The sequence below is a fragment of the Hyperolius riggenbachi genome, chromosome 2, assembly GCF_040937935.1.
Source record: "Hyperolius riggenbachi isolate aHypRig1 chromosome 2, aHypRig1.pri, whole genome shotgun sequence".
NCBI classification, from domain to species: Eukaryota; Metazoa; Chordata; class Amphibia; order Anura; family Hyperoliidae; genus Hyperolius; species Hyperolius riggenbachi.
Genome location: NC_090647.1, coordinates 54,075,822 through 54,089,513, shown reverse-complemented (window position 1 = coordinate 54,089,513; position 13,692 = coordinate 54,075,822). Strand labels below are relative to the sequence as shown.

The window sequence follows — 13,692 nt, the reverse complement described above, 5'->3', positions numbered from 1 at the left end:
TGAGGTACAGACTAACCAGCAAGCTCATGGTGACCCAGAACTCATTGGAGTGTGTAAGGGACTACAATGGTCCTAAAAGCCCCCTTACTAAGATGTTAAGAAAAACAAAAATTTGCTTTCCTAAAACAGAAAGAATTTGCGATAATTCAGGTGTGTACGGGCCTTAAGGCTCTCAAAACTTTTCTTGTGAAACACCTAAAAAATCTCTTGCTATTGTTCAAGCAGCTGATAAGACTGATAAGAAGTCAATTCAACATTTGGATTGAGTTCTTATCAGTCTTATCAGCTACTTGAACAATAGCAAGAGATTTTTTTTAGGTGTTTCACAAGAAAAGTTTTGAGAGCCTTAAGGCCCGTACACACGCTAGATAGGCTGGAATGACGGGTCCGTCAGACCCTCCCGCTAAGCGGGCGTTCCAGCGACAGTCCGGCGTGTGTACAGTCAGGCAGACTGATAAGGCTGTTTCTGAAAGATCCGCCCGGCGTTTTTTTTTCATGCGCTTTTACATGTTTCTCAACGCACCCAATGTGAACGTGGCCTAAAGCGTGTCCTCTCTGACTCTGTACTGTGGGACTCTACAAGAGGCCGCCATAGAGAGGAGATGTTGAACTGTGCTTCAAGGAAGCAGAAGATCCCAGCGGTGTTGATAGGTGAATACCATATGATCTGCATATTGCCGAGTGAGGGGGGCACAGGTGCACCCTCCGGGCTCTGAGCCCAGAGGCTGCTGACTATCCAGCCTATGCCTCAGCGGCACTACCCTCCACCTATTCTCATGCCATGATGCCACGTATGAGATCATTTTGGGGGCTTGTTCCCATGGAAACACAGAATCCATGCCGTTCGTATCGGCGGGACGTTCGTAAGTCGGGAACTAGATAGACTAGATAGAAAGTGTGATATGAATTTAAAAACATTTTTTAATGACATCTTTATGGCATGAGTGACTAGAGTGTGCCGGAGGCATGATTAGGGGTGTGACAGGGGTGTGGCTTAAGTGTCCCTAGGGAGGCATGGACTTTTCCCTTTCCCAGCATTTCTAACCACACGTTTGACTGGTCAAATATGTGGTCAGAAAGTCTATAAAATCTCCGTACGAGAAGACAGGCAAGCAGGGAAGGAGTAGTGTGGGATCAATGGCCACATAGCGTTGCTCTGCACTAAACAGCACCACAATAGCAATTTGATTAATGTTTAATAGATTTCTACCAAAGTCTAATCAGTAATGTGTGTGCAGGCCCGGATTTCTAAAAAGGTTTCAAAGGCCATGGCCTTGGGCGCTGAAAAAGCAGTAAGGCAGCAGGACTTGGGGAGATATAAGAGGCTGCATGTCAAAATAAATCATCTCTCCTGCCCTGCTTTGCTTTCACAAAGTATGAATTCCAGAGTTCTGGAAAGTACAAATCCGCGTGTGTGCAGTGTGGTTAAAGGATCAGTCTCAATTCAGTCTATTTCTCACTGAAGAGGAATCAATCAGCTTGCTATATTGGGCCATTATAAACCCGTGTAAGCTAAGCAGGGCAGGAGCTACCATAGGAAAAAATGGGCAATTGCCCCAGGGCCCCAGAGCCTGTAGGGGCCCCTAAGGTGTCCCTCCCCATCTTAACTGTTGCTCCCCAGGGACTCTGCAGAGTCTGTTAAGTTGGGAGTTGATTGGGGGAGGTTCAGTAGCCAGCTCAGGGGCCCAGGAGGGAAATTTGGCTGCAACAAAGGGCCTCTAATAACGCTTTTTGGTCGGGGGGGTTCTGTTGGGGGGCCCCCAGGCTAATTTTGCCCTAGGGCCCAATTGTTACTTGAACCGGCCCTGAAGCTAAGCTTTATGCAGGAAATAGAAGAGCTATATCATCACCTGACTGTAACCAGCCAATCCGGCACTGGCAAACAAGCCAGAAGATCAAACCAAGCACACGTCTCTATGTGAAGTTGACTTGTGGAGTTTTCTGTAGAATGAATCGATCATCTTGGCTCAGAGGTCCGCTTCCATGGGCACAAATACAGCCAATTAGCAAAAAAGCCTCCCCGTTCGCTCACAAAAACCATCCCCACCACCTCCTCCCGCCATCCAGTAGAGTAGAGGGAGTGGGTGTAATGTTTCTCTGCTTCCAGATGTTTCTTCACAGCAGAACACTCTCTGCTGCCATTTTCCAGATCCTGATCACTCTACTTGCTACTCTGCATGTCATGAGGAGGTGATTGGGACATTTTTTCTGAGCAAAGAGGGATTTTTTTTTGTTTGCCTCTGCAATGGCAGGTTTTTGCAAGGGCATTTTTTTTTTTTTTTTAAAGAGAACCCGAGCTGCTCCCCCGCCTCCTCTATATCCCAGCTCCCCGCCTGCGTCCCTTCCCTCCAATCAGCGGGGAAGGAAGGGACGCAGGCGGGGAGCGGCACTATACAGGAGGCGGGGGAGCGGCAGAGAGTGACAGTGGAGATGTAAACAGCCGGCTAGCGACACGGTGGTTTGATTTATGGGGGCCAGCAGAGCACAGGGGGGGCCTGGGGGGGAACAAAATAGTAACAGAGGCCGGGCATTATATGCAGACCCAGCCTCTGTGTGCAATTAGGTTTTTTAAAACCCACCTCGGGTTCCTTAACACATTTCTTTGCTGCACTTGCAGGTTGGGAGAGGAAGGAGGAGGATTTTGGAGTCCGCTCCAGTAAGATGTCATAACATCATAACATCACTCGGCCACAACACTCAGCTTTGAGAAGGTTGTTTAGCTCTCAAATACTAACCGCGGACTGATCTCCGCTGCTTCTCTCTCCTGGTCATTAGTCGCTCGCTATTATTACTCCTACTTTCTTTTGTTTTATGAAGTCACTAAAAAGCGGCTCTATTATTTTCCCTGCCTTCTGCTGTCAGGTTCTCCGTTACATGTGGACTGTACACTAATAATGCCTCTAGGCACACACAGTATAAACAAACAGACAATTATATGCATGGCTGGGGTTCCAAGATTGCTATAACAGGCGGGCTTAATAACTATACCATACAGCGCCGTGGTTTCATGCCAAGCGGCGATATATACAATGTCCTGCGCGGCGCGGGCCCGCAGACATGCGTCCGCTACAACAAGCGGTTTCCTCTCCTGCAGACAGATTGGAAACAGGTTTGCGGGGAAACAAGAGATCAGCGCGCTGCGTGTTTAATAGGAGATTTATACATCTATACGTGTATCTATGAAGAACGGCCGGAAAGCGCTAAGCTGTGCGGTGGCCTCATAGCTTGTTATTTGAGGTTTCAGCTTGTCCCCCGAGTATTAAAAGGGCCGAATAGAAACCTAAGTATAAAAATTGCACCGGGATGAAGCTCTGATCGCCTCCCATTAATAATGAAGGAGTCTCTGCTCAGAGAGTCCAGGCCTATAGGTTTTCATGTCTCCCCTGGGCTCGCTTAAAGAGGAACCGTAGCCAAAAAAACAGGGAAAAATATAAATCAATACATTGCAAAGTGAGAAGGTAAAAAAATCGAACTGAGATCAAGGAATGATTGATAATCGCCATGTCATTTTGTCATAGTGTTTGATCCACAATGAGCCTTCAGGTCATCATCTTTACTGCTGGCAGACATGAAACAAACAAAAAATGTCAGTACCAACTGCCAATATGTATAACCACACTCACTAATGCGATAGGCTAAAAGTGTTTTCTTTTATAGATATACATATGCACAGAGGGTGATACTGGTTGCATGGCAGTTGGAAACAGCTGTTATTTCCCAAAATGCAGAAAGGCTCACAGACAGGAAATGGTCAGGACCTAGGTGCTGACATCACACTGTGGGAGGGGTTTCACCACAATATCAGCCACACACTCTCTCCTGATGATGTATATGAGAAAAGGGAAAACTTTCTCATGGGAAAGGAGGTATCACTACCGATTGGGATGAACTACAATCCTTGGTTACAGTTCCTCTTTAAAGCAGGTCTATCTTGTAAAAGTGGAGAAAAAATGGAGTTCATTCTAAACAGTGAGTAAGAGCTGAACAGCGCTGTGTTTAGTCACGTCTTACAAATGGAGCATTTGTTTTCATCGTTTTACATTTTGGCGTCGCGGTGACATGCCTGCTGGTTTGGAGCCAATGCTCAGACTCCAACCACTGTCCAAACCCCACACATGCTTCAGGATACATGATATCACGTGTCTGCTCACAGCTTCGTGCAGCACTCAGCTGACCGGTGTTGCAGCAGCTGCTTGTTCTGGGGCAGGGGGACTCCACCAGACCCTCGTCATCATCAGACCCTCGTCCTCCCCGCCTGCTGACAGCTGCAGTTCCTCTCAGCTGCCAGACATCCGGCTCATTACGCTGGCTGTGCTGGATACTTGGGAAAGCGGAGCTTACTTCACAAGTGGCCTGAGGAATGATAGAGATCCTATGACTGTATCCTGCTTGTCATTGTAATCTGTGCAAATCCTGATCCTGCCTGCTCAGATCTGAGAACCCTGCCAGTCCTGATCCTGCCTGCTCAGATCTGAGAACCCTGCCAGTCCTGATCCTGCCTGCACAGATCTGAGAACCCTGTCAGTCCTGATCCTGCCTGCTCAGATCTGAGAACCCTGCCAGTCCTGATCCTGCCTGCTCAGATCTGAGAACTCTGCCAGTCCTGATCCAGCCTGCTCAGATCTGAGAACCCTGCCAGTCCTGATTCTGCCTGCTCAGATCTGAGAACCCTGCCAGTCCTGATCCTGCCTGCTCAGATCTGAGAACCCTGCCAGTCCTGATCCTGCCTGCACAGATCTGAGAACCCTGTCAGTCCTGATCCTGCCAGCTCAGATCTGAGAACCCTGCCAGTCCTGATCCTGCCTGCTCAGATCTAAAAACCCTGCCAGTCCTGATCCTGCCTGCTCAGATCTGAGAACCCTGCCTGTCCTGATCCTGCCTGCTCAGATCTAAGAACCCTGCCAGTCCTGATCCTGCATGCACAGATCTGAGAACCCTGCCAGTCCTGATCCTGCCTGCTCAGATCTGAGAACCCTGCCAGTCCTGATCCTGCCTGCTCAGAACTGAGAACCCTGCCAGTCCTGATCCTGCCTGCTCAGATCTGAGAACCTTGCCAGTCCTGATCCTGCCTGCTCAGATCTTAGAACCCTGCCAGTCCTGATCCTGCCTGCTCAGATCTGAGAACTCTGCCAGTCCTGATCCAGCCTGCTCAGATCAGAGAACCCTGCCAGTCCTGATCCTGCCTGCTCAGATCTGAGAACCCTGCCAGTCCTGATCCTGCCTGCTCAGATCTGAGAACTCTGCCAGTCCTGATCCAGCCTGCTCAGATCTGAGAACCCTGCCAGTCCTGATTCTGCCTGCTCAGATCTGAGAACCCTGCCAGTCCTGATCCTGCCTGCTCAGATCTGAGAACCCTACCAGTCCTGATTCTGCCTGCTCAGATCGGAGAACCCTGCCGGTCCTGATCCTCCCTGCTCAGTTCTGAGATCCCTGCCAGTCCTGATCCTGCATGCTCAATTCTGAGAACCCTGCCAGTCCTGATCCTGCCTGCTCAGTTCTGAGAACCCTGCCAGTCCTGAGAACCCTGCCAGTCCTGATTCTGCCTGCTCAGTTCTGAGAACCTTTCCAGTCCTGATCCGGCCTGCTCAGATCTGAGAACCCTGCTGTCCTGATCCGGCCTGCTCAGCTCTGAGAGCCCTGCCAGTCCTGATCCTGCCTGCTCAGATCTGAGAACCCTGCCAGTCCTGATCCAGCCTGCTCAGATCAGAGAACCCTACCAGTCCTGATCCTGCCTGCTCAGATCTGAGAACCCTGCCAGTCCTGATCCTGCCTGCTCAGATCTGAGAACCCTGCCAGTCCTGATCCTGCCTGCTCAGTTCTGAGAACCCTGCCAGTCCTGATCCTGCCTGCTCAGATCTGAGAACCCTACCAGTCCTGATTCTGCCTGCTCAGATCTGAGAACCCTGCCGGTCCTGATCCTGCCAGCTCAGTTCTGAGAACCCTACCAGTTCTGATCCTGCTTGCTTAGCTCTAAGGACCTTGCCTGCTTGGGGGGGGGGGGGGGGGGGTTGGCTCAGCAGGGAGTAGTGGCCTGGATTTCTCCCTTCATCCTCCTCCACCAAGGCCCCCATCATTTGCTCTTTTGGTTTATTCCTATCATCCAGACCAATAGATCAGCATACCTGCAGTGACCGGACTCACCTCTCCCAATTGGGTCTCTCCGGTGCTCCCGTCACAAGGTGTCACTGTCCTCTCTGCATTCTTATCAGTTGGACAAACTTCCCAATTCAGACTGAGGGGAATATAGAGAACACAGTGACACCTAGTGGTTGCAGAGGGTAACTGCAGCCACACTAATCTGTAGGTCTGGGTGGCAGATCCAGGAAAGCATAGGAGGGGGGCCCCGGTGGAGGAAGGAAGAAGTTCATGCCCCCTTCCTGCTGGGTATGGGGCAAGGGCTAAATATAGGAAGGGGGCCCCCGCTTAAAGTGTTGCAACGTGACCCCATCAGGTGTAGTTACACCCCTGTGTGTGTTGAAATTTTAAGACAAGGTTTTCAGCTCCAGAAGTGTCATCTTATAAATAAAAAAAAAAGTATTATATTGCCTCTCTGACTGATAAATTACTAAATAATGCAATTATCTGTTGTGGAGCTACCTTTGAAGGAGTCCTTACCGGTCTCTATCGAGTAGATGAGCTCAGCATTTTCTCCTTTGTCCCTGTCCAGCGCAGTGACCTGAATGACGGCCGAGCCCACAGCAGCGGACTCGAACACGGTGGCTTCGTAGAGCGGGCTGGTGAAGTACGGGCTGTGGTCATTAGCGTCCTCCACGGTAATCATCACGCGGACCAGATTCCGGCGGTACGGGAACTCCTGGTCTTTCACCTGTGATGAATAAATCGAGAGAGGTCATGTTTCAGTAATAGGCTGAGCGCGGCACAGTCACGGTATAGAATCTCAATAGCAGGTCAGGCAGGACACCGGCATAGAAACACATTCTCTACTGATTACTGAACTGTAACTGCACCAAATGTCCTTCCAATATACAGTATCTATCCTCATTAAAACTGAACTATAATGGTCCTTTAAGCCAAGCCTGTCTTGACTTAGTGTCTTATAAACTAATATAACTGCCGAAAAGCAGCTCCAACCTAGGACCAGAAAAACAAAACAAGGCGGCTGGCAGAACACTCAGGCCCCTTTCACACTGGTGCACTGGTTACTCTGTTTTTACCGCAGGTGAACGATACACCAATGAAAGTCTATGGGGCATTCCACACCGATGTGATGCGGCGGAAACCGGCCTCAGTAAAACGAGTGTGTGTACTTGACCAAGTGGTGGAATGCACATCTGTGAACCCTTGGGAGGCTTCGGAAGCACTCGTGTCCCCAAATGCTTATTACTTATTGTATTTATAAAGCTGCAACATATTACGCAGCATTGCGCAACAGATATACACGGTGCAAACAGGCGCAGGTCATTAGAGGATTGGAGGGGGTGGGTCAGTATGTGCCTGTGGACAACATCGGGGATGTAGGTCGAGCAGGTCCTGTGCACCGATTTGTAGGCCGAGTGCTTCCGAAGACGGGCAGCTCGGTACTGCAGATGCATGAGCGTGCTTGCGTACAGACTTGCAAAAGTGCAGTACGTAGTACTCGGGGACAAGAGTGCTTTTAAAGCCTCCCGAGGAGGTAATTGAAACGAGGGTGATGGCACTGAAACAAGGGCTACAGGTGAGGGCATTGAAGGCTCTATAGCAGTGGTTACCAACCCATGTGCCATGACATGGCATGTGTTGCCATGACCACGCTCTTGCTCCCTCCGCACAGCTCAGTTGTCGCTCTGCCACCCCCTTCGCCTCCCCTTTGATTGTAGCTAGAGCAGGGCTACAAGAAAATGGACGCTGGGGGTCCACATTTTTGGACATCAGCAGCCATTTTTCCGTAGCCCGGCTCTAACTACAATCAGAGCGGAGGGAGTGGCAGAGTTGCAACTGATCAGCAGTGAGGAGCAAGATCAGCTGATGGTGATGCCACCGCCGGGACTTTGGAAGACTACCAGCCATGGGCGTGTCCGCTGACAGATCAAGAGAAGCAGTAAGTGTTGCAGGCAGCCATCATCTGTGATTCGTGGAGATCAGTTTGAACGTTACATGGGCCAGCACTGCAAGAGGTATGTTACTTGGGACAGAGTCTACTGTCCTAATTCTGGTGGAACCAGTGTGAATTATGTTTACTGTGTCATCACGGTTTCCCTCTCCCTTCCTGCTCTTAGTCACCTTGTCACTGTACACTGACAGGACGAAACACCTCGGCTAGTCACTCCTTTCCTCACACAACTGAAATAAATGTTTTTATTGGTGATGCAGTTGTCACAAATGTTTAATTATAAGCCTGGTGGTTTTGGTGATCTGTGTATGTGCTTGCATTATACACCCATGCCTTGCCATATAAAGTTATTCAAAATGCAAGATTCTAGGCTCCCTTTTCAAGTGTATTCAGGAAAATGCAATCCCTTTTCATTGCTTTCAAGATAATTATGTAGTATTTTTCTATCATAGGAATGTCACGTGTCACGGAGATCTGAATGTGTCACAACCTGTAAAAGGTTGAGAACCACTGCTCTATAGGATCCAGAGCCTTCCCTGTCCATACATAAGTATCTCCCTTTTTCTGCCTTTACATTTACTTTAAAGAAGAACTGTAGTCAGGCCCGGATTTACACCACAGGAGCCTATAGGCACTGATGTCCTGGCACCTTTAGCCCTCCAGGAACCCACAAACCCCGCTGAAATGCACTGCAAGTGTGCTGGCTGGGCAAGCTGTTACTTCTGTCTTACCTGTCATAGGTAGCTACAGGTGTCCCTTAGCATTAGATAGCCAGAAGTACCCTCAGGATTAAGTAGCTAGTGGTGCCCCCAACTGAAGGGAGATCTCGTCAGTGGAATGTAGAGAAGAACCGGGTGAGTAAACTCTCACTTACACTCCGCTTGGGATTCAGCAAAGGAAGGAGGGAAGCGCTAGGGGAAGGGAGGGAGCCTCCCCACCATCATCAGGCACCTGTAGGCACGTGCCTACAGTGCCTTATAGTAAATCTGGCACTGGCTGTAGTGAATTAGAGCCATTCGACACCAGAGAAATGTGCAAGGGAGGCGGACACTAGACATTGAAGCTGGCCCATGACGGTCTCAGTTTTCGAGTCTAAAACCCCTGATCTAACGTAAGACAGAGAAATGCACGATTTGTGAGCTTATTATCATGAGCACTTCTTACCATGACGGTGAGGATGTGATGGGTCTGGGTCTCGTGGTCCAGTCTTTCTGCTGTGTACAGCGTGCCTGTGTTGGGATCAATGCGGAACTTCTTCATACTCATGGGGTCGATGCTGCTGTGGACAATGTAACTCAATTTGTGGTTCTCGTCCTTATCTGTGGCTTTGATTTGCAAAATTTCAGTTTCTGGTAGAACGTCTTCTGAGATGGTGGCTTCATAGCTGTGTTGGGAAAACTCTGGACCATTGTCGTTATTGTCAAGGACTCGGATGAGAACCTGAAACACAAAGGGATAAATAGCAAGGTTAAATATTACAGTGTGGGACTTGCCATATTTGAATTGTGTGGAATCTCCAATAATGTGTGTGTGTGCGCGTGCGTGCGTGCGTGCGTGTGTGTGTGTGTGTGCGCGCGCGTCTGTGCACGTGCATGTGTGTGTTAATATATAAGGGGAGTTTGATATGGTGACATCATTCTTTGTTTCTTTATAAGGCAGTTATCTTATCATTAAGTTATCACCTCTGTAGTTATTTGTACATGCAGTAGATAGGGAGGGGAGGAGCACACGCAGGCAGAATGTAACTCCACCCCTCCTGTTGTGTCCTCTGCCAGCATGATTGCAGCCAGACTGCAGCTTTTGTATGGCAGCCAGGAAAGGAGAGACAGAGAGAGCGCCTATGTCTGTCTGTGGCTGCATGTATGTGTACATAATCTTAATGTCTCTCTCTCTCTTCCTCCCGCCCTATGTATCTTCTCTCTATGCACAGTACCCTTCTGTATAAAATACTAAAATACAGCACACAGCTCAGTATCCTCCTCTTTACATTGCAATCTCTAATAACACCACACTTAACTAGTCAGGCCAGGTAATAACGCCTCACACACTTAACACTTGCATTCCTCTCTGTGAATTAACATCCTGTCTTCAAGTTTAGAATTCAGTCGTTCATTTGAGGATTTAGTTGTTTATACTATATGACATATCATCATGGTAATAACAGTAAAAACAGCTCAGAATCGTTATTAACCACTTAAGCTCTCAGTCGTTTTCACTTTATGCATCCGAGCAATGTTCACCTCCCATTCATTAGCCTATAACTTTATCACTACTTATCACAATGAACTGATCTATATCTTGTTTTTTCCGCCACCAATTAGGCTTTCTTTGGGGGGTACATTTTGCTAAGAGCTACCTTACTGTAAATGCATTTTAACAGTAAGAATAAGAAAAAAATGAAAAAATTCATTATTTGTCAGTTTTCGGCCATTATAGTTTTAAAATAATACATGCCTCCATAATTAAAACCCACGTATTGTATTTGCCCATTTGTCACGGTTATTTCACCGTTTAAATTATGTCCCTATCACAATGTATCGCGACGATATTTTATTTGGAAATAAAAGAGCATTTTTTCCGTTTTGCATCCATCACTATTTACAAGCTTATAAAAAAAAATAGAGAGAAATATTTCATCTTTACATAGATATTTAAAAAGTTTAGACCCTTAGGTAAATATTTATGTGTTTTTTTTTATAGTAATGTTTTGGTTTTTTTATTAAACATTTTATGTGGTCATTTTTGGGAAGGTGGGATATAAATAGTGTTTTATTTGGGGAAATAATTGTGTATTGTAATGTTTTTTTTACTTTTACTTGTAGTTTAACTTTTTGGCCACAAGATGGCAATCTTGAGTTTGTTTACATGACGTCACTCTAAGCGTACAATGTACGCTTAGAGAGACATAGCTTCAGAAAAAGCGTAGCTTCCGAGAGAAGCTGTCGCCTTTTCAGCGGGGGAGAGGAATCAGTGATCGGGCACTATAGCCCGATACATTGATTCCTGGGCTACCAAATCCGCGGCCGGGAGTGCGCGTGCACGCGCGCGATCGGCCGCGGGAGCGCGGATGTCCTCCTTGACGTTTTTATACGTCAAGGAGGACAAAGTGGTTAAAGACAGGAGATAAGCTTAGTGAATTCAGGCCATTGTTTACACTGAGCTGTGCAAAACTGAAAAGGTATTGAGGGCAAGATAGTTCTTTATATATTACAGGTATCTAACAATATGTTTGGAATTGTCTTTGTGAAAGGAACAGATCCATAGTTTTTTTTTCTTGAAAATGTATTGCTAACTTCAGTACACCTTAGTAATTTACAGACATTTTGGCTGTACTGTATTAGTATTCCATATCTATGTCCCTATGCACAATATCCTTTTTTTTTTACTATCTTCAGCTGCTAAGAGGGAAAAAAAAAAAGTTCTTGCTCTGATCCCTTCCCATTAACAGTCGGCGCACGTTCCAAATCCCCTGCTCCCGTTTCCCACACTTAGAGAAGGCTTAACAAAAGATTCTTGAGGTCCAGTAATCTCACAGCTGAGGGAAATCATGACTTCATATCTTAGTTGGTAACTAAACAGACGCACAAAAACAGCAACAAAAGGTTCTTCCACCACAAAACACACACAATGAAAAGAGAGAAAGAAAAAAAAAAAACATACAATAAGGACAAATAACGACAGCAACAAAGCCCTCTGCAGCTACTCTGGACCTGCCGGTGATTAATTGTCTAGCTTCATTTGTAGCGCGAGCAGAAGCAGCTTTATTAATAACATTATATTTCACGGCGTGCGCACAAAGCAGAAAACACACGCGGCTAATTGCTTTGCCGGGGACCTCTGTTGTACCGCAGTCTATTAAGACTTCACGTTGGAAATGCTCCGCTTGCAATGCAGCGCCCCGAACGGTTCATTCTAAAACTTTGCCGCTCTCCTCTGTGTTTTCTGTTTAGAGTGCGTCTGCACAATTACGTCCCTATAGGCCTGATTATTTTCCTGAAAAAAATCCCATTTTCTGTTCGCCGGTTCCCCCCACTCCTCTTGAGCCACTTAAATGGTGGAGTGTTCCCACACCCTTTCAACGTGGGCTCTATTTGCTGTCGCACACCCCTGCACCTCTTGTCGATTCCCCACCCGTTGCTGCTTTGCGTGGGATACTAAGTGTTCTGTACCTGCTCGAAAAGCACTCGCAGGCACTGGGGCTCTATCTGTTCCCTATGTAAATATGAAAGCTGTGATGTTTATAATTAACAGTCTCTGCAAAAGAGCAAAAATACATATTTATATTAAAAAAAGTAATATTAACGACACATAGGAAAGTCGTGAAACCGCTCCGTAAAGTATAATACGTTTTTCATAGGACTCTGATTTTTTCTGATTGAGGCCTTTTCATGCTGAAAATCAGGGCTGGTTCTCTCATGAAGCAAGGTGAAACATTTGCATCAGGCGCAGAGATCACAAGGGCATAATTTGCTCCTGTTTAACTCTCTAGTAAGGCCACATCTGGAATATGGAATTTAGTTCTGGGCACCACATTACAGAAAAGATATTGCAGTTTTAGACGGCGAGGGACTCAGATGGGCTTATGGGGCTGGAGGAAGCCCTGGGTAAGTATCGATACTTGCTATTATTTGGTCTCTGGTACACTTTAACCACTTGAGGACCACAGTCTTTCTACCCCTTAAAGGGGAACTTCAGCCTAAACAAACATACTGTCATCAAGTTACATTAGTTATGTTAATTAGAATAGATAGGTAATATAATCTCTTACCCACCCTGTTTTGAAAGAACAGGCAAATGTTTGTGATTCATGGGGGCTGCCATCTCTGTCATGGGGGCAGCCATCTTTTTGGTTGAAAGGAGGTGACAAGGAGCAAGAGACACAGTTCCAACTGTCCTGTGTCCTGATAACCCCTCCCAGCTGCACACGCTAGGCTTCAAATGTCAAATTCAAAATGTAAAAAAAAAAAAATTCACCAAAACAGCAGAACGAGAACAACAACATCAGAAATCCCATCATGCTTTGCACAGCATCAGGGGAAAAAAGCCTGGGCAGTTTTCTTCTGTGCAGCTAAAAATGAGGCTTGTATAAGAGAAACAAAGTTCTGATGCAGTGAAACTGAAAAAAAGAAAAAAGATATTGCAGTTTTAGAGCAGGTGCAGAGACGAGCAACAAAATTGATACGTGGGATGGAAGGTCTCGCTTACCAAGAAAGGTTAGATAAACTGGGTTTATTTAGTCTAGAGAAAAGACGCCTTAGAGGGGATCTAATTAACATGTATAAATACATCAGAGGGCAATATAATACCTTGGCGGATGAGCTTTTTGTCCCTAGGCCTTCTCAAAGGACTAGAGGACATGATCTGCGCATGGAGGAAAAACGTTTTAACCATTTATTTAGGAAAGGGTTCTTTACAGTAAGAGTGATTAAGATGTGGAATGCATTGCCACAGGAAGTCGTTATGGCAAACTCTATACCTGCATTTAAAGGGGGCTTAGATGCTTTCCTTGCGTTGAAAGACATTCATGGCTACAATTAATAGGTAATGCCTAATGATGTTGATCCAGGGATTTTATCTGATTTTATCATCTTGCCATCTGGAGTCAGGAAGGAATTTTTTTCCCTTTTGGGGCTAATTGGACC

The 13,692-nt window shown here is 46.7% G+C and overlaps 1 protein-coding gene across 9 annotated transcripts in view; it reads right to left on the bottom strand.

The window, feature by feature from the left end:
* Positions 1–13,692, bottom strand: part of FAT3 (FAT atypical cadherin 3) — an 863,405-nt gene that overhangs the window by 172,387 nt on the left and 677,326 nt on the right. For all 9 annotated transcript variants that reach the window (XM_068266799.1, XM_068266797.1, XM_068266801.1 and 6 more), the window contains 2 exons: positions 9,215–9,490; positions 6,616–6,826 (listed from right to left, as the gene is read on the bottom strand). In XM_068266799.1, the coding sequence (XP_068122900.1) occupies positions 6,616–6,826; positions 9,215–9,490 (487 nt within the window). The remainder of the gene's footprint in view (positions 1–6,615; positions 6,827–9,214; positions 9,491–13,692) is intronic.